Source organism: Drosophila subpulchrella, chromosome X, assembly GCF_014743375.2.
Source record: "Drosophila subpulchrella strain 33 F10 #4 breed RU33 chromosome X, RU_Dsub_v1.1 Primary Assembly, whole genome shotgun sequence".
Lineage (NCBI taxonomy): Eukaryota > Metazoa > Arthropoda > Insecta > Diptera > Drosophilidae > Drosophila > Drosophila subpulchrella.
In genome coordinates, this window is record NC_050613.1 from 4,635,340 (window position 1) to 4,661,338 (window position 25,999).

At 37.1% G+C, this 25,999-nt stretch overlaps 1 protein-coding gene, 2 long non-coding RNA genes and 1 pseudogene across 7 annotated transcripts; 2 read left to right on the forward strand and 2 right to left on the reverse strand.

Moving 5' to 3' along the window:
* Nucleotides 1-3,415: 3,415 nt before the first annotated feature.
* Nucleotides 3,416-5,249, reverse strand: LOC119557039. Of its 5 annotated transcripts, none has more exons than XR_005220028.1 (4): nt 5,089-5,249; nt 4,289-4,594; nt 3,912-4,214; nt 3,416-3,853 (listed from the first exon to the last, which is right to left on the reverse strand). It is a non-coding gene; the product is annotated as an uncharacterized LOC119557039 (long non-coding RNA). The 5 variants fall into 5 exon arrangements; XR_005220027.1 differs by having other exon boundaries at nt 3,909-4,214; XR_005220030.1 differs by having other exon boundaries at nt 3,416-4,194.
* Nucleotides 5,250-6,907: 1,658 nt separating this feature from the next.
* Nucleotides 6,908-8,739, forward strand: LOC119557079. Its single transcript, XR_005220035.1, has 3 exons — nt 6,908-7,061; nt 7,560-7,874; nt 7,940-8,739. It is a non-coding gene; the product is annotated as an uncharacterized LOC119557079 (long non-coding RNA).
* Nucleotides 8,740-22,883: 14,144 nt separating this feature from the next.
* On the forward strand, nt 22,884-24,177 carry LOC119557180. The gene is made up of 4 exons (XM_037869794.1): nt 22,884-23,008; nt 23,172-23,551; nt 23,730-24,024; nt 24,095-24,177. Exons 1-4 carry the CDS (start codon nt 22,891-22,893, stop codon nt 24,103-24,105), a joined length of 804 nt encoding a protein of 267 aa, XP_037725722.1. The 5' UTR covers nt 22,884-22,890; the 3' UTR covers nt 24,106-24,177.
* Nucleotides 24,178-24,795: 618 nt separating this feature from the next.
* LOC119558361 lies at nt 24,796-25,758 on the reverse strand (annotated as a pseudogene).
* Between the last annotated feature and the right edge of the window lie 241 nt (nt 25,759-25,999).

Sequence of the window (25,999 nt, forward strand, 5' to 3'; positions counted from 1 at the left end):
GGACATCGACATCGACTTTAATATATATTTCATTTTTTACCATGTAAACTGTGCGTATCTTCGTACTCCTTCGAAGTCCAAGTGATGGGAGTTTTATGTAATTCCATCGGGATAGTCTGAGAAACATCGATGGGGGTCACCGGGGCGCAACCATCGATATAATCGCTTGTTTTCCAGGTCTATTTCCCAGCAAAGCTACTGAAAAAGGAAGTGACAGCTTGCACAGATTTATAAAAATATCCTAGTTTACCTAAAATAGCTAGCTTCGTGTTGAAACTGGAGACTTCTTTTTGGCACACATACCAAATAACTAGCTTTTAGGCGATTTCGCACTTCGCTAACAATAAGACAAGTAAAGTACTTCAAAATGGCTGATGTGGCTGGACCATCGAACAAGACCCCCGTCGTCGAGGAGGCTCCAGCTGAGAATCCCTTACTTAAAAACATAATTTAAAAACAGATATATATATATATATATTTATTTGTACACCGTAGTCCTACTAATAAAAATTAAGCTACAGGAAGGGATGACAGCCATAGCTGCTGTGCGTTTTGGCTGATTGTATTTTTTATGTTTCCTATTAATTATACAAGGATTAACACTTAACACTTAACTTACAATTAACAAATAACACTTAATTAGGACATAATTTTTTGGGCGAGTAGAAATCTTTCGTTTAGTATTTAATATTCAAAAGTAATTTATATTTGTCTTGTAGCCTTATAATTGATTCAGTATGTTGGCTTGTTTTAGAAATGTAATAAGGGCAAGTATGTTTTCAAGTTTTTGATTAGTTAAGAGAGGGATGAGATCGGAGTTTGGGGGTTTGGGTCCGATGTTGTGGAAGGATGGGCATTCGTTCAAAATATATATAATTGATGTATCCGTGATATTACAGAATTTGCATTAGTTCGATGGAGGTTGAACTATTTGCATGGGTCCAGTCTAGTGCGCCTAAGGTGTAACCCGTATAAGCTTGGTTTGTTTAATTCTGGATAGTGAGCAATGTTGAGTTGACTGACATTCATTGTTTGATACCAAGTGGAGGTTTTATTAATCAGGTGTGAAACATAATTAAGCAGTGTTGATTTTAAATATCTATTTCTAGCTATTTCATTTATGATTGGAGAAGCAAAGCTCATCGGCAAATTCATTAACAGCTATACCTACATGGCTTGGCACCCATAGAATTTTTTTTTTTGGGAAGTTGTTGATCATGAGACTTCGAATTTTGGAGATAAGACATATTGAGTCTTCTATGTTCTTTATGCCTTCCGCTACTGACAGGGAATAAGTTCCAATGCATGTTTTCCCTGTGATTTTCAGACCTATCTCGATCGCGTCAATGATTGCTGTAGCTTTGGATGCGTACATTGAAGAGTTCTTAGGCCGCACTCCTAGTTTTGTGGTTGAGCTCTCTGTTGTTGCCGCATTGCCAATTATTTCTTTGGACAAAGATCTGTCCGTGTATTATTATAGGTTATAGTATTGTTATTTGTTTTTAATTTTTTTTAAATTATTTTAAAAATATTTTCTTTGGAAACTACTTTTTTTTTATAGGGTGTGTGTCTTATGACTCAGGTATTATGGAGGGTTGGAATTAGGTAATTCTTTTCACCGGTGCCAGGCCTAGATTGGAGCAGATATTTGTGGACTCTTGGAGTACTGAATGTTTGTATTTTTATACCCGTTACTCGTAGAGTTAACGGGTATACTAGATTCGTCAGAAAAAATTTAACAGGTAGAAGGAAGCGTTTCCTACCCTATAAAGTATATATATTCTAGATCAGGAACGCTGAGATCCCGGAAACAATAAAAGCTAGAAAGTTGGAATTTGGCATGTAGATTCTTCTTGCGTAGCGAATGTTTGTTTCAGCAGGGTGCCACGCCCACTCTAACCCGTTTAGCACCCACATTTCTAAATATTTTCGAAAAATTTAAATGAGATTCGGGCCATTAATTAAAAGTTATAAGCAAATAATGTGTTTAATCTTGGGACAGACGTTTTGCTACCTGCATATCTCTATCTCCCTCGCACTCCCTTGTGCTCCCAATACACTTAGCAAAGTAATGGGTATCTGATTGTCGATGGCATCGACTATAGCGTTCTATCTTGTTTGTTACAGTTTTGTATTTATTTCTGGCATCTTTCAGTTTGCTGTCTTAAATCCTTTAGTTCTTTGCACGAATTATGTTCTGACTGACCTCGAATAACAATACAGTTGGATATTCATTAAGGCTTTCGATGTTATTTTGTGTTATTCATTTAGTCGATGACAAACTTCTAAATGTTTTTCTTTTACTTAAAAAGTATCTTACAAGAATTTTATGTCAAATTAATGATGCATAGTGTTGGGCACTCAAGTTAAGCCTGTCATACTAAACTGAAACGAATTTTTATTGCTCAATATCTTCCAAACAGTAATTTGTATGGCAACAAGTGTTGCATATCAAAAGTTGGAGAATCTCAAGGGCTATACAGTTTGAAATTTAAAAAGTTATCGTTTGAACCAATTTTGAGGAAATTAGTTGTTAGTTGAGGCATTAGTTGTCTAGAAACTGTAAACCTTTAAAACATAGCTATTTTATGTTCTTCCCGCAAAGCTAGCGGGTAAAGCATAGGTTTTCCATCTCGTGCTTCTTAATACACCCATATAGTCCTGAAGACCCTTAAACCAAAAACTGATTCATACAAATCCACAAGGGGACAAACATTTTCATTTTGGGGAAAAGTCCCCTCTTGTTTTTGGAAAAGGTGTCATTCGACGCGTATTCTGAGCAAGAATAAAACTTGGCTAACAACCTTGGGCATTTATCCCTACCAGCCCAAACAGCTCCATTTTTTCTAAGTGTTTACTTTTACATTTTCACTGCTTTTTCTTCCAAACCTATTGAAATTATTATTATTATATTTATATATAGTAGTCGCCTCTGCACATTCTACAGGTGCGCTTCGTCACTACGTGTACTGCCGTCCACAGTGATTTAATTCCTTGTCTGCAATCATTTGATTCAGTTGGGGGCCAGAAAGATATGCTCCGGCAACCCCTTAAGAAATCTTTTGAAAATAATTTTTAGATCTATATTTAAGTTAAGTAATTGTAGACATAAAAGAATTTATCCATTCGCGATTAAATAAATACATTTTCTAAGCAAATTTATAAAAACACTTATCTTAAAAATTTGTTTGACTACTTTTTTTGTGATCTAGGGGTCCTGTTATTTTTTAAGCCAGAGTAGTCATAACACGCTATGGAACCGAATTCAAACATAAAAGTAAAAGAATTTGGGAAGGGTGCTCTTAAAAAATGAAAACAAAGCACGTACAGCGGAAGTTTTACTACCCATGTTAAAAAAAGTTGTTTGAACAGTTCTAGTTTGATATACAAAAATATAAAGCATTTCGTTCTGTTAAAAATATTTTGATATTATTTATTTGTCACTAGAGTGCATTTTCTTGTTCAGCTCATTCAAAGACATTTCTTCACCATTTCAGACCACTGACTTGATTTCTCTTGAATTAAAACAATAATTTTTCTGTTCGGACATGAAGTCGACCATCTCTGTTGGTGGTGGTCGATGGATTCTTTTCTGTATTCCTCGGTTTCCTCATCGAAAAAAACAGCTTTTCCGATTCTAATAAAAGATTATGTCCCATTTTCTGACGCGTATCATATTTGTTTTTCCGCCTATTTCCGATGTACTGTGATCAGCGATGTACTTACACATTTTCTTTTGACTTGGTTTTTTTGAACGAACGATCATTCATTTCGGGTACTTCAGACTGTAGGGGGCATTCATAGTTTTTCTGATGCGCTCTTAAGGGGAGTCTTTTGAAAAGCCGTACAGGTCCTATAAGTAGGATATGGTTAGGACTAATATAATGCTGGCGGCCAACATGACCTACAACGAATTGGGCAATTTTCGAAGGGCCATGTTATCAATACTTCCAAAGCATTGGCTAGCTAAAAGCGATCTGGAGATCGTTATAATAAAGGAATTCGGGCTGATTTTATCACCCAGCACAGCTCAAGACACAGATGCACTGTTTGACGGGATAATATTGTCAAATAATATACTGGCATTGATAGGACGTGGGTCATTGGCCTTCGATAGTCGGAATTACACAGGATCCCTGGGCTATTTCAAGAGGGTCCTGATGACCCAACCTCGAGGTCCCGCTGATGTTCGCTCTGGAATAGCAAGGAATGCGCTAGGGAATGAATGGTTGTAAATTCAAACTAAAAATTAAGCTAAGGATATCCCCTATATATTTACTTTGCTCACCTATTGCTGAGGCATGTAGAATTGGTGGTTAAGCGGTTGTCCGTTTTTATATGCCTGCCCGTAAAATTTTAGGGGGGCGAAGAATGAATTTCCGCTCAAAATAGATAGTTCCGCTCCTAATCCCAAATCTTCCGAAGTCCTCGCATCCAAGACATCCGAAATCAGTTTATTATTGTTTATTGTCTGGCCAGATTTTCGCAGTTTGATCTGGCGCAACGGCACAGCGATTATGGGCTCCAACTTTTGCCGGAGCTCCAATATTGTTGCGTTATTCTTAATTTCAAAGAGAATCGGCTGCGGCAAAGGCTTAAATAGAAAAGAGAATCTTTTAAAATTATCCAAAATAAGCACACTAAAAAAATTGTTATACCGACTAATTTGTAGGCTTTGTTTATTTTTACCATCGCCGCGATACTAGAGGAACTTGGGACCTAAAAGCATTTTGGCTTGTGTAAAAGTTTTATTTTATGTTTGTGTAAAAGAAGTAGAAAATTTTAGGCTTGCAGAAAGCTAGTACCATAATGAACGTAGACAGAGGCACTCCCAAGTTCGAATGGACAGTGGTCTGATTTGTTTCCAACGATTTGGAAAAAAATTCAGGGGAAATATGCGAAGTGGCAACTGTCATAAAGAATTTTAATACTATAAACTCACCATACTTTGATTATATTCAGAATTTGAAAAAACTCGCACTAAAAGCATATTGGCTTGTGTATAAATTACCACTACGTTAAATTTTGATAGTGGCAACTGCCATTGAAGGTTCTAGCAACCGACAAAACGAAATATCTCAGACTCACCACATCTCGAATATATTGAGCGCTCGAACATAGTTGTACTAACAGCATTGTTAAAAAATAAATACTTCGATAAATTTTGGGTTGTTTTTGTGTGAGGTGCACTAATAAATTTTTAATATTTTCAAAGCAAGATCTGAAAAAACTGGATGTGAACTGTTCAGAAAGTCGTACGGAAATGAACCTTATAGGCAGGGGCACACCCAAGTTTAAACGAATGAAAAGTCATGGCATTCTACATCTCCGGATATGCAGCATTTTGTTTATGAATCGACGGGAAGCGAAACTGAGTGTTTTTTGGAACAAAACTTCTGATTTAAGATGCATTCTGGTGATCGACCATTGATCCTACAGCCAGCGAGTGCCGCGTGGGCTGGTGCGACTTCAAGGAGCCGGAGCTGCGTTTCCGCAATGTGCTGACCAAGCTGCGCAAGGATCGCACGGCGGCAGTCGAAGTCCATGTGGGCAACAACATCCCCAACATCGAGGCAGTGCGTGCCCATCTGAAGAGCCCCTTCGAGCGGAACGTGATATCCAACTGGAATCAACAGCTGCAGATCTTTTAATTTTACCAAGATGGGTTCGAGGGGCTGGAGAGGATCGATAACCTGCTGCGATGTGCTCTTCGAGTTCTATGGGATTCCGGCTTTATCCTACGGCATTGTAGTTCACTACAGCCGGGAGCACCATCAGCAAAAGCAGAAGAAGCAAGAGGTTGATCATAGGTCCTACTAATAGCTAACCTGCTATAAGGTTCTAAGAGACCAATTCAAATAGCTATGTAAAAATCCAGGTCAGCCGAAATGGCCATCTTATCAGCCTGCATTTTCCATCAAGAAAGAACGCTGTAGTCGATGTCCTCGACTATTAGGTACCCTTTACTCAGCTAACCAACCTAAAAATAGGTATACTTTGTACATTTTATCTATCGTAAATTTTACACCTTTTACTTTTATCTACTGGTTGTGACTTCATTTTCGGTTCTAAGTCCTTTAATATGTCGATTGGTGCGGTGAAAGAAGAACATATTACATTTCATTTCAAAGATTTAAGCTAGGGAAACCGGAGATGCAAAATGTACCGATTTTTTATTTTTTCATATTCTTTACTAAAATACGCGTCGATTTGTGTAAAATCATTGCATTGCGATTTTCTATTGCGATGGCCTCAACTATTAGATACCCGTTACTCAGCTTAAGGGAGTGCAAGAGAGATGGCGATATGCTTAAAGAAGCTCTGCTTTTTTCATTAACACACCTAGTCAATAGCGCCACCTATATTCTTCTTCTATAGCGCGACTTGGCCTACAGCGCCAACTAGCCTATAGCACCCCTAGCGGCTTGGTGGCGTAGATAAAAGTAAAAGGTGTAAAATTTAAGGTAGACAAATCGAAGAGCACGTCGCAGCAGGTTATCGATCCTCTCCAGCCCCTCGAACCCATCTTGGTAAAATTAAAAGATCTGCAGCTGTTGATTCCAGATGGATATCACGTTCCCCTCAAGGGGCTCTTCAGATGGGCACGCACTGCCTCGATGTTGGGGATGTTGTTGCCCACATGGACTTCGGACAGCACATTGCTAAAACGCAGCTCCGGCTACTTGAAGTCGCACCAGCCCACGCAGCACTCGCTGGCTGTAGGATTAATTGTAGATCACCAGAATGCAGCTTAATTCTGTATTTTTGATGCGAAAAACATTCAGTTTCGCTTCCCCTCGATTCGTAAACATAATGCTGCATATCCGGAGATGTAGAATGCCATGACTTTCCATTCGCTTAAACTTGGGTGTGCTCCTGTCTATAAGGTTCATTTCCGTACGGCTTTCTGAACAGTATACATCAACTTTTTTCTGTGTTTGCTTTTTATAATATTAAAAATTTATTAGTGCAAAACCCGAAAATTAACAACGGTTTTTTTTTAACAATCCATAATGTTGTTGGTCCAAGTGCTGTCAAACTCTCAATATAGTCGAGATGTGGTGAGTCTGAGATATTTCGTTTTGTCGTTTGCTAGAACATTCAATGGCAGTTGCGACTATCGAAATTTGACGTAGTGGTAATTTATACACAAGCCAATATGCTTTTAGAGCGAGTTTTTTCAAATTCTGAAATTAATCAAAGTATGGTGAGTCTAGAATATTAAAATTCTGTATGACAGTAGTTGCCACTTCGCATACTTCGCCTGAATTTTTTTCCAAATCGTTGGAAGCAAATCAGACTCGCTGTCCATTCGAACTTGGGGGTGCCTCTGCCTACGTTCATTATGGTACTAGTTTTGTACAAGCCTAAAATTGTCTAGTTCTTTTACACCAACATAAAATACAACTTTTACACAAGCCAAAATGCTTTTAGGTCCCAAGTTCCTCTAGTATCGCGGCAATGGTAAAAATAAACAAAGCCTACAAAATAGTCGGTATAATAATTTTTTTAGTGTGCTAATTTCGGATAGTTCTAAAAGTTTCTCTTTTCTATTTAAGGCTTTGCCGCAGCCGATTTTATTTGAAATCCAGAATAACGCAACAATATTGGAGCTCCGGCAAAAGTTGGAGCCCATTATCGGTCTTCCGTTAAACCAGATCAAACTGCGAAAGTCTGGCAAGACAATAAACAATAATAAACTGATTTCGGATGTCTTGGGTGCGAGGACTTCGGAAGATTTGGGATTAGGAGCGGAACTATCTATATTGGGCGGAAATTCATTCTTCGCCCCCCTAAAATTGTACGGGCAGGTATATAAAAACGGACAACCGATTAACCACCAATTCTACATGCCTCAACAATAGGTGAGCAAGGTAAATATATAGGGATTATCCTTATCGTCATTTTTAATTTGAATTTACAACCATTCATTCCCTAGCACAATCCTAGCTATTCCAGAGCGAACATCAGCGGGACCTCGAGGTTGGGTCACCAGGACACGATTGAAATAGCCCAGGGATCCTGTGTAATTCCGATTATCGAAGGCCAATGACCCACGTCCTATCAATGCCAGTATATTATTTGACAATATTATCTCGTCAAACAGTGCATCTGTGTCTTGAGCTGTGCTGGGTGATAAAATCAGCCCGAATTCCTTTATTTACTGAAAGTAACGATCTCCAGATCGCTTTTAGCTAGCCAATGCTTTGGAAGTATTGATAACATGGCCCTTCGAAAATTGCCCAATTCGTTGTAGGTCGTGTTGGCCGCCAGCATTATATTAGTCCTAACCATATCCTAATTAGGACCTGTATGGCTTTTCAAAAGACTCCCCTTAAGAGCGCATCAGAAAAACTATGACTGCCCCCTACAGTCTGAAGTACCCGAAAAGAATGATCGTTCGTTCAAAAAATCCAAGTCAAAAGAAAATGTGTAAGTACATCGCTGATCACAGTACATCGGAAATAGGCGGAAAAACAAATATGATACGCGTCAGAAAATGGGACATAATCTTTTATTAGAATCGGAAATGCTGTTTTTTTCGATCAGGAAACCGAGGAATACAGAAAAGAATCCATCGACCACCACCAACAGAGATGGTCGACTTCATGTCCGAACAGAAAAATTATTGTTTTAATTCAAGAGAAATCAAGTCAGTGGTCTGAAATGGTGAAGAAATGTCTTTGAATGAGCTGAACAAGAAAATGCACTCTAGTGACAAATAAATAATATCAAAATATTTTTAACAGAACGAAATGCTTTATATTTTTTTATATCATACTAGAACAGTTCAAACATTTTTTTTAACATGGGTAGTAAAACTTCCGCTGTACGTGCTTTGTTTTCATTTTTTAAGAGCACCTTTTCCAAATTCTTTTACTTTTATGTTTGAATTCGGTCCCATAGCGTGTTATGACTACTCTGGCTTAAAAAATAACAGGACCCCTAGATCACAAAAAAAGTAGTCAAACAAAATTTTAATATAAGTGTTTTTATAAATTTGCTTAGAAAAGGTATTTATTTAATCGCCAATGGATAAATTCTTTTCTGTCTACAATTACTTAACTTAAATATAGTTCTAAAAATGATTTTCAATGATTCCCTAAGGGGTTGCCGGAGCATATCTTTTCTGGCCCCCAACTGAATTAAATGATTGCAGACAAGTAATAAATCACTGTGGACGGCAGTACACGTAGTGACGAAGCGCACTTGTAGAATGTGCGGAGGCGACTACTATATATAAATATAATAATAATAATTTCAATAGGTTTGGAAGAAAAAGCGGTGAAAATGTAAAAGTAAACATTTAGAAAAAATGGAGCTGTTTGGGCTGGTAGGGATAAATGCCCAAGGTTGTTAGCCAAGTTTTATTCTTACTCAGAATACGCGTCGAATGACACCTTTTCCAAAAACAAGAGGGGACTTTTCCCAAAATGAAAATGTTTGTCCCCTTGTGGATTTGTATGAATCCCTTTTTGGTTTAAGGGTCTTCAGGACTATATGGGTGTATTAAGAAGCACGAGATGGAAAACCTATGCTTTACCCGCTAGCTTTGCGGGTTTAAAGGGTTTAAACTAATTCCTCAACTAACAACTTATTTCCTCAAAATTGGTTCAAACGATTTATTTTTAAATTTCAAACTGAATAGCCCTTGAGATTCTCCAACTTTTGATATACAACACTTGTTACCAAAAAAATTACTGTTTGGAAGATAAAAATCTTGTAGTTCACTAGACGAGTCGATCTAGCCAGGTCCGTCTGTCCGTCCGTTTCTACGCAAACTAGTCTCTCAGTTTTAAAGCTATCGGGCTGAAACTTTCCCAAAACTCTTTTTTCTTTTGCAGGTAGTATATAAGTCGGAACCAGCAGGATCGGACAACTATATCTTATAGCTCCCACAGGAATATTGGGGAAAATAATTTTTTTTAAGTTAAATATAATCCATATTTAAATTAAATAGAATGCATATTTCTATTAAATACAATGGCTATTTGATTTTAAGTTTTAAAAATTTCAATTTAATAGTACACGTGTTTAATATAAACAGAAACCATCTTAAATTCTAAAATTTTAATAGTTAAATGAATACCCGAAATATTAAAATTCAATATTCATAAGTCATATTAAGATTCAATACTAGACATATTTATTCAAAATATGCCAGTTGTAATATTAAAAATGGGGCCGTCCATAAACCACGTGGACAGTTTTGGGGGGAGGTTCGTCAAAAGTCCACGATTTTCCACGAGGGGGGGAGGGGGGTTCGAGGTAAATGTCCACGTGGACATAGTACAAATTTAATTTTAACCTTTATGTTATTTATTCCACTTTTAAATTTAAATTAAAAAAATTTTCAATAAAAAGGTCCACGTGGTCAAAAATAGGGGGGAGGGGCGGGTTAGTTAAAAATCCACGATTGTCCACGAGGGGGGGAGGGGGGGTCAAAAAGTGCTTCAAATTTGTCCACGTGGTTTATGGACGGCCCCTATGATAAGTATTCAAATATTTTTGGTACACTAAAAAAAATTAGTACACAAATTTTATTTCTGTTTTTTTGATTTAATTTAAACATTTATTTTTGATTACGGCTTGCTGGAAGGTACAAAAAATACAGTTACACTTATATTTATTTTACAGAGATCTGTATACAACATATTTTTTAGCACTTACATCATACATACAGTCAGCACAACAACTCTCTATGAGCAAGTTTAATGGTTTATTTATTTAAACTTTCGTTATTTTAGCAACTTTTTTCTACGTATCATGGAAACAGTTATTTTCTTAATACATTTATATTAAATAATATTTTTTTTTTGTATTACACACGAAAATATGGAAAGGAAAGCGAAAAAACTGCTCAAAATGCTGCACTTACTTTTCTTGGAATTAGTTCAGATCAGGCTTCGGTGTGCTTTTTCTTCTGTTTTTCGGTTACTTTCGGCGCGTCTCTTGATAAGATTAGACAAAATGGGCAGAGGTCAAGATTTATCGCTTGATTTGCGAAAATCTATATTAAAATTACATTTGGAGAATAAAAGTTATCGTGAAATCGGTAGAATTATTGGCAAATCACCTTCCACAATACATAGTGTGATCAAAAAATACCTAAATACTGGAGAATTAGCTGCAAATCACGGGAATTCTGGAAGGCCAAAGATTCTAACACCACGCGAGGAACGAAAAATTGTGTCTACAGTCTTGCAAAATCCAAGAACAACATCTACACTAATTCGGAAGAATGTAGAGGAAGCTACGCAAAAAAAAGTTTGCGGTCAAACCATCCGAAACTGCCTGCACAAGGCCGGATTACATGGTAGAGTTGCTCGTCGAAAACCATATATTTCTGCCATCAACAAAAAAAAACGTTTGGAGTTCGCAAAACTGCATGTTAACCAGCCGGATTCGTTTTGGGAGAACGTTATTTTTAGTGACGAATCGAAATTTAACATTTTCGGACACGACGGCCCTTCGAAAGTATGGAGGAAACCAAATGAAGCCTTGAAAGAGAAGAACTTGATTTCAACTATTAAGCATGGTGGCGGCAATGTAATGGTTTGGGGGTGTGTAGCTGCAGGTGGAGTCGGTCAAATGGTCTTCATTGATGAAAAAATGAACAAAAATATGTACAAGGACATGTTAAGCCAAAATTTGATCCCCAGTGCATTAAAACTTGGTCTCAATCCGAAGTAATTCTTGTTCCAGCAAGACAATGACCCGAAACATTCGTCATATTTGGTGCAAGAGTGGCTGGTATATCACTGTAAACAGCTAAACACACCACCCCAGTCACCGGATTTAAATCCGATAGAACATGTGTGGGATATTCTGGAGAAAAGAATAAGGAAGCATGTAATTTCGTCGAAGGAGTCCTTAAAAACGGCATTGATGACTGAATGGGACCAAATTGGCGCGAATTAGACCGAAAACTTGGTCAAAAGCATGGGTCGACGCTTACAAGCTGTTATAGATGCTAAGGGAGGACCCACCAAGTACTAAGACCACCCCAACAAAAACTAATATGTTTTTTTTTGGTATTTCAATGAAGTGTTCGAATAATTTTTGTGCGTAAAATATTGACTTTTTTGTTTTTTTGAAGAAATACCTTATGTTAATGTTAAAAATTTCTTCTTTTTTTGTTAAAATAGACTGTAAGAAAGTTGGTCTCCACAATGAAATATAAAATGTTTGTTTACGTTACGTTTTTGTTGAGTTATTAATGAACCAAGTTGAAAATCAGGGGTGTCCGAATAAATGTTGTGCTGACTGTAAATGTGCATTGGATGGCTTGAAAACTCTTCAATGTTTCAATATGCTAATTCATAAACGAAAGAAAGTACTTTAAACATTTTAGAGTATTACCAATCTTAATAGCTAAACACTAATTAGTTTTTTAATTATCTGCGAAATAAATAGCAAGATAAAAAAGAAAATTATAGATTTCATTTTAAAGAGATTAATCAAAATATAAATGGTTAAAGATTTGGACCTAAAAGAAAACAACAAAAGAGCACAAAATAAAAAAATAAAAATACAAAATCTGAATGTAGTCTGACTAAAATTATAAATTACCAATTCCGGCGCCCGCGAACCAGCATATTTTGGCCATGCTTTCAAAAGCTCAGGTCCATCGAAAGATTTCACATCCTTACGCCGAGTATGGGTTTTGTTCCATTTTTCGATTTGTCAGCCAAGTACAAAGTTTGGATCTCAACAGGAACCTCCAATATTTTATCCAGTTTTATATGCTTTGTTCTGGAATTTGTATATTTGGCATATAGTTTCCCAGAAGGTTTTTGTTTGCCACTGCGAGGAATGATATAGAAAAAATGTATTATTTAATTTAAAACCTACTTTGCCGTATTCTTACTTTTAAAAATGTATTTATTTCTACGTTTTTTACTTACCTATCCAAATTGTCCTAATGGTAAAGTCAGATATTCGCGACACGCTCGACTTTGTCAGGAACGGTAAACGCACGCTGTCCCTGCAAGCAAAAGGGCGATATTTCTATCGCCTGTCATCCAGAAGTCACTTCTTAGTAACTTCTGCGCGATAGAAACGCGATAGAACACATTTTACAAAAACAAAATATACATATATCGCGTAGAAGTAACTTCCAAGTCACTTATTGACGACAGAAAGGCCATAGTACACATTTTATAAAAACAAAAAGGGTCGGGATCGCGAAGAAGTAACTTCTGAGACACTTCTGCGCGAAAGAAAGACGATAGTAGTGAGTAAAACACGCGATAAAAAGAGGTCGCGGTAATTTTCCGTTACCCCTTTTTTCTGAAAATTTTTTGGGTCTTCCTTTTGACCCACGCCGTTATTTTTCGCCCGAGCGTCATTTCGTTGCGTGATTTGTCTGTGCCCTGCAAGCATTTTCTATCGCGGAAGGCACTATTAAAAGACTTCTAGAAGATAAAAACGATCGTCCGCGATATCGCATTCGGATCGCGGAAGTGACTCCCGTCTCGGAGTCACTTCGGCGACACTTCTAAAAGTGTCGCCGAAGTGGCACATTTCTTCCCGACGAGAGTCACTTCCGCGATCCGAATGCGATATCGCGGACGATCGTTTTTATCTTCTAGAAGTCACTTAATAGTGCCTTCCGCGATAGAAAATGCTTGTAGGGCAATTGTACATATGTATGGCCGAGTACAGTTCAAAGAAAAAGACAAGCCGCGAGATATGTCCTTTTTGGCTTTGAATGTTGCTGCCCACATACACACTTCTTTATTTAAAGAAACTTTACATCGATTTTTTGATAGCGCGATCAATTGTCCTTTTTGGCTTTGATAGTTGTTGCCCGCACATTGAATTTTATATATTTTTTTCAACTTCGCTTTAATAAAGGCCCGACACGTCCAACTTCTTCGGCTGAAACTTTTCAATGACACGCGTCGTTTAGTGCTCAAAGAAAGAATGTGTGTAGCATAGAACAAAAAACCGCCAAAATTATCATAGCGCCTTCGTTTGTTTTCTGCCCGTTTACATATGTATGTAAATTTACTTTGATGTATATCAATTTGTTTTTAAAAATGTATAATGTTTGGTCTGAACAGATGTATATGCATGAGTATACAGTTTATGAAATAAATCTTTTGTAAAAGAAGTCACCTTAAAATTAAAATATTTATTTTAAATATTACCGTACTTAAAAACGGACAGGGCAGAAACTAATATTTAAATATGAAACATATTTAAATGTGATAATACAAATAAAATACAAAATACACAAAACTGACACACGAATACCGATTCTCCCAGCCAATGAACAGCCAATGCCGATTCTGCACCACAGACGCCATATCGATCTCACATATCCTCAACGACTGCACCGCATTTCAAACACATAGACCTAGTAACTCAAATATAAAACTATCTGATCTCTTAATTAACCCTTCATATGAAAATATCCAGCAAATTCTTAACTTTCTCAAATCAGCTAACCTACTTCAACTCATTTAAATTGTTAATCTCCTTCTCTTCCCACCCATATGTAAAATTCTAGTTATTAAGTAAACCTGTAAATACAATTTAGTCCGGCCGAAAGTCTTAGCAACTATGGCCGATTCCTCCCTGTACCTTAAGTTTTAAACTTTTGGCAACAGAGTACAATAAATAAATAAACAAATAAAATACATTTTAACTAATTAATTTGTTCGTAAATATAAAAGATATTTTCGTGAGGTGCTTTTATATGATATAAACATTGAAAAACCCTTTCAAATTGACACTTTTAATATTATTATTACAAAAATTTTTATTTTAAATATTAAAAACTTTAAAATAAAATAATTTGAATACTCAAAATTAATATGAATCATTTTTAATTTAAATACGGATTTTTTTAATTCTGAAAATATTAACGATAAATATAATGTTTTATAAAATAAATATAAACAAATTAAAATTAAATATGCTCTTCTTTGATTTAAATATTTTAGTATTAAACTATGGAATTTAATATGTTTCGAATTTAAAACAATGTGTTTTGTATTAAATTTAAATACGAAATATGATATTTTGGATTCAATATGCGGATATTTAAATGTACTATTCCATTTTTTTATAAGTGTGTGATTATTTTTAATTTGGATATAAATTGGATTCTCGTGGCTGTATTCTCTTAGTGGAATTATTTAGTTATCCGATTGTGCTTCGGCAGTTCTCACTTGGGCATTTCAGTTTCCTCTGGTGTTATTGTAGTTGCCGTTGTTATTGGTTCCACCACGGCTATTGCCTCTATAATTTCCGCGACTTCTGTTATTATTATTGGTAAGATTATAATAGTTTTGGTAATTATAATTTTGGTTATAACCATTAGTTTGGTAATTCCCGTTATTTCGGTAGTTACCACGGCCTCTAGCACGATAATTACCACGGTTATTATTACCGCGATATGTTTGTCCTCTTTGGGTATACAATATTGATTCACAATTATTAACCATTGTTGTAATGGCTTCTATGGTGCTAAATTTTTCAGCATGTTCAGCTGATAGCCCCTCATCAATATACGAGATTTCAAGTACCTTTCGTAAATTATCAATTTCTGAGGTAAATGTTTGGGCAGTTTTTCCTTTCTGGGTTATTTTATTAATTTTGGCTTTAACTAAATCGGATGGTTCACCGACAATAGTATTTTGAAGTTTTTGTATTATTCCGTTGATAGTAGATTCATTTCGGACCTTGTATAAGGTTAGTCCTTCTATTTTTGATTTAATTACTTCAACGGCCAACTCTTCAAATGGTCCTTTTGTTAAACTGACCAATCTTAGAGCTGTTATAAATCTTTGAAGATTTAATTTTTGTCCATTGAATTCTGGTATGGAATTGGAAATGTCATTGATATATGCCCTTTGGGCAGTTACTTCGTCTGTCATTCTGATGGGCTTTAGGTTAACCGAGTTGACTAAGTCTAAATCTGAATCTTGACAATCTTTTTCCTGCGCTTCTTTTATTGGTAATACCGCAAGACTAGTTAGATCGAGTAGATCTTTGTCTTCTATGTTAATTTGTTCTCTAAGTCTCTATCCCCAAAATTGGGATCTTTGTTATAGACCTCTGCAATAGTTTCTAGTGTGGTCACTTAATTTGGGAATTAGTTAGATTTTAAATTTTCTTTATTGGTATACCATTTGATTTTTTTATGTGTATTTATTTAAAAAAATTATATATAGATTTTATTTTATTAAATTTTTGTTTTAATTTTAATATTCGTATTTTATTTTGTATAATGGAACTTAGATCAGTTCTAGACTTTGATATTTATTTTCTTGTTGTGCAATTTGTATAATGAAATCAATTTCCACACAAAATGACAACGGTTATTATTAATAGTGCAGTTGTAGTTTCCATATCAAATTTTTGTGATTCTACTTTATTGCATTTGCCGTAGAGCTGACAGTTTTAGTATCTATAAGACCCATTTTGGGTATATTTTTCAATTCTTTAATTTTAAATCTTATGCCATTTATGTGAGTTATTAAGACTGTTTTACTTATGCTATTATTCCTCATTAATTTATTAATTTTTAAAAATTCTTGATTCTGATCTCAATCTATTACATTTTCCTGCCTACGGTTTTCCATAGCTTTACGGGCTACACTTCTAATCGGGCAGAAAAGGTTCAGCTCAATCTAACAAATTTGAATTATAATTAAAGTAACATAGTTTAATTTTTATTTGTTCATAAATCTTCTTCAATCCGCATTCCTTCAGACCCTCTAATGCATCAGCTGGGCGTCGCCGGGGTTGGCCCGCTGATGCTCCTTCGAAGGCGTAGGTGGCTGTTCGCCCCCCACGCTTGTAGTTCTGCTGCAGTTGGGCTCATGGGCTCAAGTGTAGTTCCAGTGTATTCTTTCCAGTGGTCCAGGACAATCGGATAGTTACTGCGGCACTTGTTTTGGGGATAGGGGCTTTATAATTATTTGTTTTCTTATGATCTGAATTTTTGCTGAGTGAGTTGTGATATGGGGTATTGATTTTAAATGATCAAGCTCAGCTTGTAATTTTTGGGATGTTGCCCACGCGGGAGGTGGTGTGTTTTTATGTAGAAGCCACTCTTTTCTTAATTTTTTGGTCGACACCTCCGCGTCTACCCATTACTCACACTCTACTCACTCAGACTTTTTTATTATTTTCATCCGTGTCAGATCCAGTTGATTTCCGTTGATTTCCATTCAATTGCTGCCGATTTGGACCATTGTCACGGTAGCCATGTAGTAAATTCCTTCAGCTACTCTTCTTGGATTTGTATAATTTGTTCTACAATAAAAAGTCACAGTTTATTGGATGACCAGTAGGTCAGCTTCAGTACTTTATTGGTTCAAGTTCCAATCGAGAGTGACTTAAGGGCTAGTGGCTCGCGGCTGCTCTACCCGCTTACGCCGGCAGAGGCCAGGCAGCGGCCAAGTACTTACACAGAGAAAACTATCCAAGAACATTGTTCTTGAATTGAGAACATTGTGAGAAGAGAAAAGTTAAATTGAGTTTTTTAACAACCTTTTAATATGTATACACTAAGGAGTGAACGAATAGTTTATTTGTACATACAATGAACTTAAATACCGCCAATTCAACTTGTTTCGAGCAAAAGAAAACATTTTCAACCTAAAAATGTCGGTATATTTTTTTACCCTTGCAGAGGGTATATTGATTTCATATATATACATTCTTGATCAGCATGACTAGACGAGTCGATCTAGCCATGTCCGTCTGTCCGTCCGTTTCTACGCAAACTAGTCTCTCAGTTTTCAAGCTATCGGGCTGAAACTTTCCCAAAAGTCTTATATCTTTTGCAGGTAGTATAAAAGTCGGAACCAGCCGGATCGGACAACTATATCTTATAGCTCCCATAGGAATAATCGGAAAAAACATTTTTTTTAAATTATATCTTTGGTATTTTTTAACATATAACCTCCTAAGCTTGGAAATACAATTTTTTACCAAGTTTTGAATTTTGAATTAAATTTTATCAAAATCGGACGACTATATCATATAGCTGCCATCGTAAAATTGGTGGAAAAATAATATGAAACAAATTATAGCTTCAATATTTTTTAACATATAACCTTATACGCTTTGAAATAACATTTTTTAATTAGTTATAATTTTCGAATTACATTTTATCAAAATCGGACGACTATATCATATAGCTGCCATAGGAACGATCGGAAAATTAGTGGGAAAATAATATGAAACAAATTATAGCTTCGGTGTTTTTTATCATATAACCTCCTACGCTTGGAAATAACATTTTTTAATTAGTTCTGAATTTCGAATTTATCATATGGCTGCCATAGGAACGATCGGAAAATTGGTGGGAAAATAATATGAAACAAATTATAGCTTCGGTGTTTTTTGACATATTATCTTATACTATTGGAAATATCATTTTTGTATTTTTAAATTTAATAATTATATCTGCAAGGGTATACAAACTTCGGCTTGCCGAAGTTAACTTCCTTTCTTGTTAAGAACATTTTGAACTCAGATGAGAACATCAGAATTTTCTCTGTGTAGGAATATCTGTGCTCATTCGCAAGGCTGGTAACAGTGAGGGCGCGAGAGAGCTGTTTGTGCGGTCAGGCCATAAGAATTTGCTGACTCTTGCACTTTCCATATGTTGGGCTCTGAGGCGCATTTTGGGTGATCGCATTTCAGTCGGGCACTTGAGTTTAACGACCGGGCCTTTGTGCTTACGCAAGTGCATTGTAACACAATGTTGGCATTGGTACAGTGGGTACTCGCTACAACGATGTATTCATACTACAGAGGACTCGCGAAATATGGCCAACTAACGAAAATATACTTATAATTTTCAACGCCCTAGGTGATCTTTTTAAAAATGTGTTTTGGCATTTTAGTTCCTTTTGTCCATACCTACATAAACTTAAAAGTGAAATCGGTGTAAGAGATATGACAAATATAAATCAAACCTGTCTTTAAACTTTAAGTAGCTACAATAGGACCCAAACGCGATCTAAGACAGAGAAACGTGAAGTCCAAATTGCGGATAGATTTCAAAACCGAAATCATTTTTCACAGTGTTATTTATTGTTATTTCAATTGCAAACTGCCTTCTCTTGTTCTAAAAAGGTTCCACAAACCGGGGCTGCAAGAACAGGGCTGAATCGTTTTAAAAAGTAAAATGTTATATACACATTTTTATACCCTTGCAGAGAGTATTATGATTTCAGTCAGAAGTTTGCAACGCAGTGATGGAATCGTTTCCGACCCCATAAAGTATATATATTCTTGATCAGCATGACGACGAGTCGATCTAGACATGTCCGTCTGTCCGTCCGTTTCTACGCAAACAAGTCTCTCAGTTTTTAAGCTATCGGGCTGAAACTTTCCCAAAAGTCTTCTTTCTTTTGCAGGTAGTATATAAGTCGGAACCAGCCGGATCGGACAACTATATCTTATAGCTCCCATAAAAATAATCGGGAAAAAAAACAAAAAAATGATATATTTGGTGTTTTTTAACATATAACCTCATAAGCTTGGAAATAAAATTTTTAAATTAGTTTTGAGCTTCAAATCAAGTTTTATCAAAATCTGACAACTATATCATATAGCTGCCATAGGAATTTATTTATGCTAACAAGTAATTATAAACTAAATGCTAACAATAGGCATGAGCTAAAGGCCTTCAGCTCTTCTGGTTTAGTATCATTTCATTTGGTTTTCTTTGGTCTATTTGAGTCTAGCTTATTTTCTACATGGTTAGATATTTACAATGTTTTATTTTTATGCTTCTTTCTAATATACATTTATTATTATTTTATTTTGTTCTTTCAATAAATTTTTGATTTTATTTTACCCTTGGAGAGGGTATAATGATTTCAGTCAGAAGTTTGCAACGCAGTGAAGGAGACGTTTCCGACCCCATAAAGTATATATATTCTTGATCAGCATCACTAGACGAGTCGATCTAGCCATGTCCGTCTGTCCGTCTGTCCGTCCGTTTCTACGCAAACTAGTCTCTCAGTTTTAAAGCTATCGGGCTGAAACTTTCCCAAAAGTCTTATATCTTTTGCAGGTAGTATATAAGTCGGAACCAGCCGGATCGGACAACTATATCTTATAGCTCCCATAGGAATAATCGGGCAAAAAAATTTAAAAAAATTATTTCTTTGGTGTTTTTTAGCATATAACCTCCTAAGCTTGGAAATAACATTTTTTAATTAGTTTTGAGTTTTGAATTAAATTGTATCGAAATCGGACGACTATATCATATAGCTGCCATAGGAACGATCGGAAAATTTGTGGAAAAATATTATGAAACAAATTATAGCTTCGGTGTTTTTCAACATATAACCTCCAACGCTTGGAAATAACATTTTTTAATTAGTTCTGAATTTCGAATTTAATTTTATCAAAATCGGACGACTATATCATATAGCTGCCATAGGAACGATCGGAAAATTGGTAGGAAAATAATATGAAACAAACTATAGCTTCGGTGTTTTTTGACATATTATCTTATACTATTGGGAATATCATTTTTTGTGTTTTTAAATTTAATAATTATAGCTGCAAGGGTATATAAGCTTCGGCTTGCCGAAGCTAACTTCCTTTCTTGTTTTTATTTAATTTAAATTATATTTTATTAATAATTTTTGATTTGATCAGGAAGTTTGAGATGATGTTGAAGTTGTCGATTGTGGGGTTAGCTATAGATAGGATGGGATCAAGGTTGTGGAAGGATTGAGAGCATTGTGAGGAGAGGGTGGGGCAAGAGCATAATATATGTTGAATATTTATGCGTGCGTTGTTGCACAATGGGCACAAATTGTTTTTAGCCGTGTCCAGGTAGTGGGCATTGGTTAAGTTTGTGTGTCCTAGTCTGAGTCTGTTTATTATTATTTGTTGCCCCCTGCTCAAGGGAGAGTTTTTATGGGGGGAGTGTGACGTATTTAATTTAGCAATTTGTTGATACCAGTAAGATGTTGAACTAAGAATGTCAGTTTGTTTATCTTGTAGTTCTTTTTTGGAGTTGTTGTTGGCAGTGAGGGTTAATGGAAATTTACAGGCCAGTTTGGCTGCCTCGTCTGCGTTTTCATTACCTACGAGTCCTATGTGGCTAGGTACCCAGACAAGAGAGATTTTTGGGAAGTGTTGACTTGGTGACTAGGTTCCTGACTGAGGTGGCATAGTGCGAATGGTTGTTATGGTTGGTGATCGAGGAGATGGTGGAGAGGGGGTCTGTGCATATAACATGTTTGCCTGGCATCTTTACGCATATTTTTATGGCTTCCTGAATTGCTATTATCTCACTCGAGAGGACTGAGGAATAGAAAGACAGGAGACCCAGTTTGATCGTTGCTGTTTCGGTTGTGATGCTGTAGGTTGATATACCTCCAGATTTGGAGCCGTCGTTATAGACGAAGTTATGGTTGGGATACGAGGATTTGAGGGTGCGAAGGAGTTGATGGAAAATGGTTGGTGTTGTATTTTTATTGTATTTAGATAGGGTGGTGTTGGTTGCTTTAATAATGCTATCCATGTTAAATGTTTTGTATTTATTGTTTTTGATTGGGAGGTAAGGAATTAATTTGATTTTGGAGTATCTTTGGTGTCTTTGAGTCGATTAAGTAAGCTTTTTTAAGGGTTAGTCGTTGGATTTTAAAAGGTTTTTGGCTAGTTTTCCAGTTAAGAAGTCTCGCTTGTGTTCTATGGGACATATGTTGGCTTCTAATAGAAGGTTGTTTATTGGCGTGGAACGGAATGCTCCAAGACCTACTCTTATTGCTGAATTAAGGGAAGTTTTAATTTTGTTTACACCGAATTTAATTGGGATGTTGCTTTTAATATTGCCAATGGAAAAAACAACAAATTACAAAGATATTTCGTAATTTTTTATATCTTCGCAGAGGGTAATGATTTTTTTCATGTAGTTTGGTATTTTTCAAATACAATTCTTAGATAAACTAGTTCTCCGGACTCAATAGTTTTGGAAAATCCGATCTATCGATAGAACAGAACAGTGCTCAGCAACGCAGCACTAAATGTCAATGTGCTATTGTGCCATATAAAAATTTTTCACTTGGCTTCTAGAAGTCAACCGAATCAGTTCGCGTCTGCAAGAATTTTGATCTCTACTCTTCGAAGAAAAACTAAAGGTAAGGCTTGTGTTTAGCTCTTTTCCTTTTGCTCAAGGTGTTTTCCCACAGCCATTGAACGATGTCGCCCATTAACAACAAGCTATTTCGTTTTATTTTGGCGAACAAACGCCACTTGTTTCTGTCTCTCCTTATGTTCCTTGTTTCGGGAGCAATGTTCATTTGGGATCTGGATAGTTTGGTTGCAGAGATGATAGTCCAAGGGTTACCGCTTCAATGGATAGAGAGCTTTTCGTTTAGTAACTGGAGCATCATAATCCTGTTCCTAACCTTACTAGGCTGCATGATCTTGGCCGTGGTCAATCAAAGACGCCACCGCGTCATGAACTTGAACCGCGTTGGCAGGGTACGCCGTTAAATGTAAGGGTTACGGTCGTCGTCGCAGCGATCCGCCCGCAGCCGCTTCTTCAGATGCTCCTCCACCAGCTCCGATGTTAGGATCTTGATGCCCGTCATATGCACCCATTCGATGGACTTAAATAATAATAATTTACACATTTTCAAATTATCTCATATTTTATTTTGTATTATTTTTTCAAGTTCAATAATGAAATGCACTCATCGTAATTTTGAAAAAATTGGAAAAGCAAAAAACAGATAGTTGCTTATTCCTGTTCCCCTTGCTAGATAAAAATTTTCAAGTCTGTGAGGACTTTGTCAAACAATAAAATTCATTCACACTCACATGAAAACGAGCTCCTCGGGCTTTTGGTACTAAATTAAAAAGTATTGAAGCTCTGTAGCTAAGGTCGCCATGGACGTAATATCCGTGAGTCAGCTGATTGATGGGGCCATTGCCATATGCCTGTCCCTTTTGACCTGCTTGAGCCTGCAGTTCGTAGCCCTGGTTAGCCAAAAGGTCCGAAAACGAAGTAAGTAACTTGATTCAAGTAGGCGGTGAAAGTAGTGTTCCACTCGACGCTGACTGATCAAATTCAATTGTGAATTTTCTGCCTTCACTGCCACATACTCTTCGTAAAAAACTCTATTGGGTAATACACACACGAATTTTAACGATGGAAAATATTACCATAGCCGGAGTGATGTGGGATGGTTCGACCACGGTAATTGAGTGCGAGGAGGAGAATTGCTACAATGGTCGCTCCTTCGACGAGTACACCGACATACTATGGACATTCCTCTTGATCCTGGCCCTGTCCAAGTTGACACAGTTTTCCGAGTGGTACTTTAGCCAGCGCTTGCTGAAGCACAAGGACTACTACAATGTGAGCTCCATGAACCGCGAGTGGGAGCAGACCCTTCAGCTGCACGAGCAGGACAAGCGTCAACTGGACGAAGAGGTCCAAGTGCTCACCGAGAAGAATCTGAATCTGGAGCTCATGATAAAGGATCTGCGCGACTGCAATATCCATCTGATCAGCGAGAATTTTATGCGCTCAATGCTATTGGAACAGGTCTGCAATAACACATACAATTTTATTATTTTTCATAATTTATGAGACGTTAAATCATTTTTCTGACATACAATTTTCTTTGGTTACAAACATTTTCTTTTTAAATTTACCTAAACTAATTAATGCCTTTTACAAAATATATATATTATTATTATATTATATTTTCGTATTATTTCAGAAGCAACAGCCCGTCCAGCCGAACATCTATATCACCAACAGCTACTTTCACCTGACCCGTCAGGTTTTCATTAACGATGCACATGTCGACCTCAATGTTCGCAACGCCGGTGGCGAGGATCAGGATCTCAGCCCTATGGAATCCTCCGAGGAGGGACTGAATGTCTGGATGCAGTACTTGAAGATGCGCAAGTGCTACATGGGCCCCATTGCCGATCCCAACTTGATAGCACCCACTAGCACCGATCATTTGATGCCCATTGTTATGACCACCGAGCAGTTGGCCAAGTTGCAGGGTGAGTTCTTGTGGCGCCCTGTTCATGGCCTTGTCATAATCTCTTTTTCGTTTTTCGTTTCGTTTTTCAGGTATAATATAATTGGTGTTGCACAATTGCCCCCAACAATCTATGATCGAGTTCGTTAATCAATGAAGAAAAGCTCCATAAAAATCAATAAAAAGTATAAAAACCAAACGAGTTTTTTCCGAAAATATGTGGTTTGGGAAAGTCGTTTTATGCCATGTTCCTCTGTCCGTCCGTCTGTTTCTAGGCAAACTAGTCTCTCAGATTTAAAGCCATCGGGATGAAACCTCACCAAAAGTCTTATTTCTATCGCTGGTAGTTATAAGTCGGAACGCTCCGAATTAGACAACTATATCCTATATGAATAATACAATATTTTTCTTTAACATATTAACTTCTACTCTTGGTAATATCATTCTTTTAATATTTCATAAAATTGAAAAAGTAATCGGACGACTTAATTATATAGCTGCCATAGGAATGATCTGATAATTTATGTCAAAAACATATATATTAGTAAATTTAAATGGAACATTATCTTAATATTTCTGTAATGAACGACCTGCAAGGGTATATAAACTTTTGCTTGCCGAAGTTAAGTTCCTTTCTTTTTTTAATATATTTCTTTTCATCTGCGAATTCTACAGGGGTACAAATCGTTTTATATTAAAGACGCCATTACCCAGTATTTTATTCAGTACTATTATACATTGTAGCGAACTGCCCAAAATAACTTATCGGAACTTAGGAGTATGTTTTTTATTATTACAGCAGGGATATCACCTCTTCTGGAACTGTTTCGGGGAAGTCGATGACGAAATCGACAATTAAATCGCCGCGTCTCGAGCCGTTCACTTGATGGGGCAGTCCCTGGCCCGGGAAGCGTCGCACGGTGTCTGCGGTGATAATATCATCGGTGATAATGAGAGGCAGTATTCCGCCCTGGAGCGTCGGCACTAACATGTGTATCTCGCTTAGGGCTTGTCTCAGGGAAATCCTGGCCGTATACAGCAAGTCGCACCCCTCCCGGCCAAAGTAGGGGTGCGGCTTCTCCCTGAGGACAAATACCACATCACCGGGCCGCCGGTTGGGCACCTCGTCGCCCTCGCCGGGAAAGGTGATCCTGGTTCCCGCCTTCCAGCCCGGTCGAATCTCGACGTTGAGCATTTTGCTTTCTTGAATCGCCCGGCCGGTGAACGAGATCCTACGTTGCGAGATCTCAAGGCGCTTAATGCACCCCTTGAATATGTCCTCCAGAGTGATAAGAAGCACGTGCTCCACCGGCGCATTCTTTGGGAGCAGCGGAAAGTCGTCGTCGTAGGAGTTAAAGACCTTGGCGTAGGTGGCGTACGGATTTCCCTGGAACTGGTAGCTGGTCTACTGGAGACCCTCCTCGCCCAGAGCGTCGAACAGGTCGCGCTTCTTCTTGTCCGACAGGACCTCGAAGGCCTCGGCCAGCTGCTCGAAGCGCTCGGCGGCAGGGGGGTTCTGGCTCATGTCCGGATGGAAGCTCTGTGCCAGCATGCGGTACGTCACTCGGATCTCGTAGTCAGTGGCTCCGCGAGGGAGGCCCAACATCTTGTAGAAGTCTTTGCCCATGTTCATGCTGGTTGCTGGTGTATTGAAAACACCTTGAGCACAAGAGAAAAGAGTTAAGCACGAGCCTTACCTTAATTCTTTTTACAAAAAGTAATTAGAGAAAATTTCTTCCAGATGCGAACTGATTCGGTTGACTGCTAGACTTCAAGTGAAAAATATTTATATGGCACCAAAGCACATTGACATTTGGTGCTGTTCTATCGATAGATCGCATTTTCCAAAACTAGTAAGTCTAGAGAACTAGTTTATCTTAAAAATATTATTAAAATACCAAAATACATGAACAAAATAAAATAGTTTTACTACGAATTTAGTTGTGATGTTGCCCTTAATTTGGCCCATACATAAAACAACCAATTACATGGATATT

Bases quoted from the DNA above. Each gene is read 5' to 3' on its own strand.
- LOC119557180 (XM_037869794.1), top strand. From the start codon at position 22,891: ATGGACGTAATATCCGTGAGTCAGCTGATTGATGGGGCCATTGCCATA. The intron at 23,009-23,171 runs GTAAGTAACTTG...ATATTACCATAG, and splicing joins CCAAAAGGTCCGAAAACGAA to CCGGAGTGATGTGGGATGGT. The intron at 23,552-23,729 runs GTCTGCAATAAC...GTATTATTTCAG, and splicing joins GCTCAATGCTATTGGAACAG to AAGCAACAGCCCGTCCAGCC.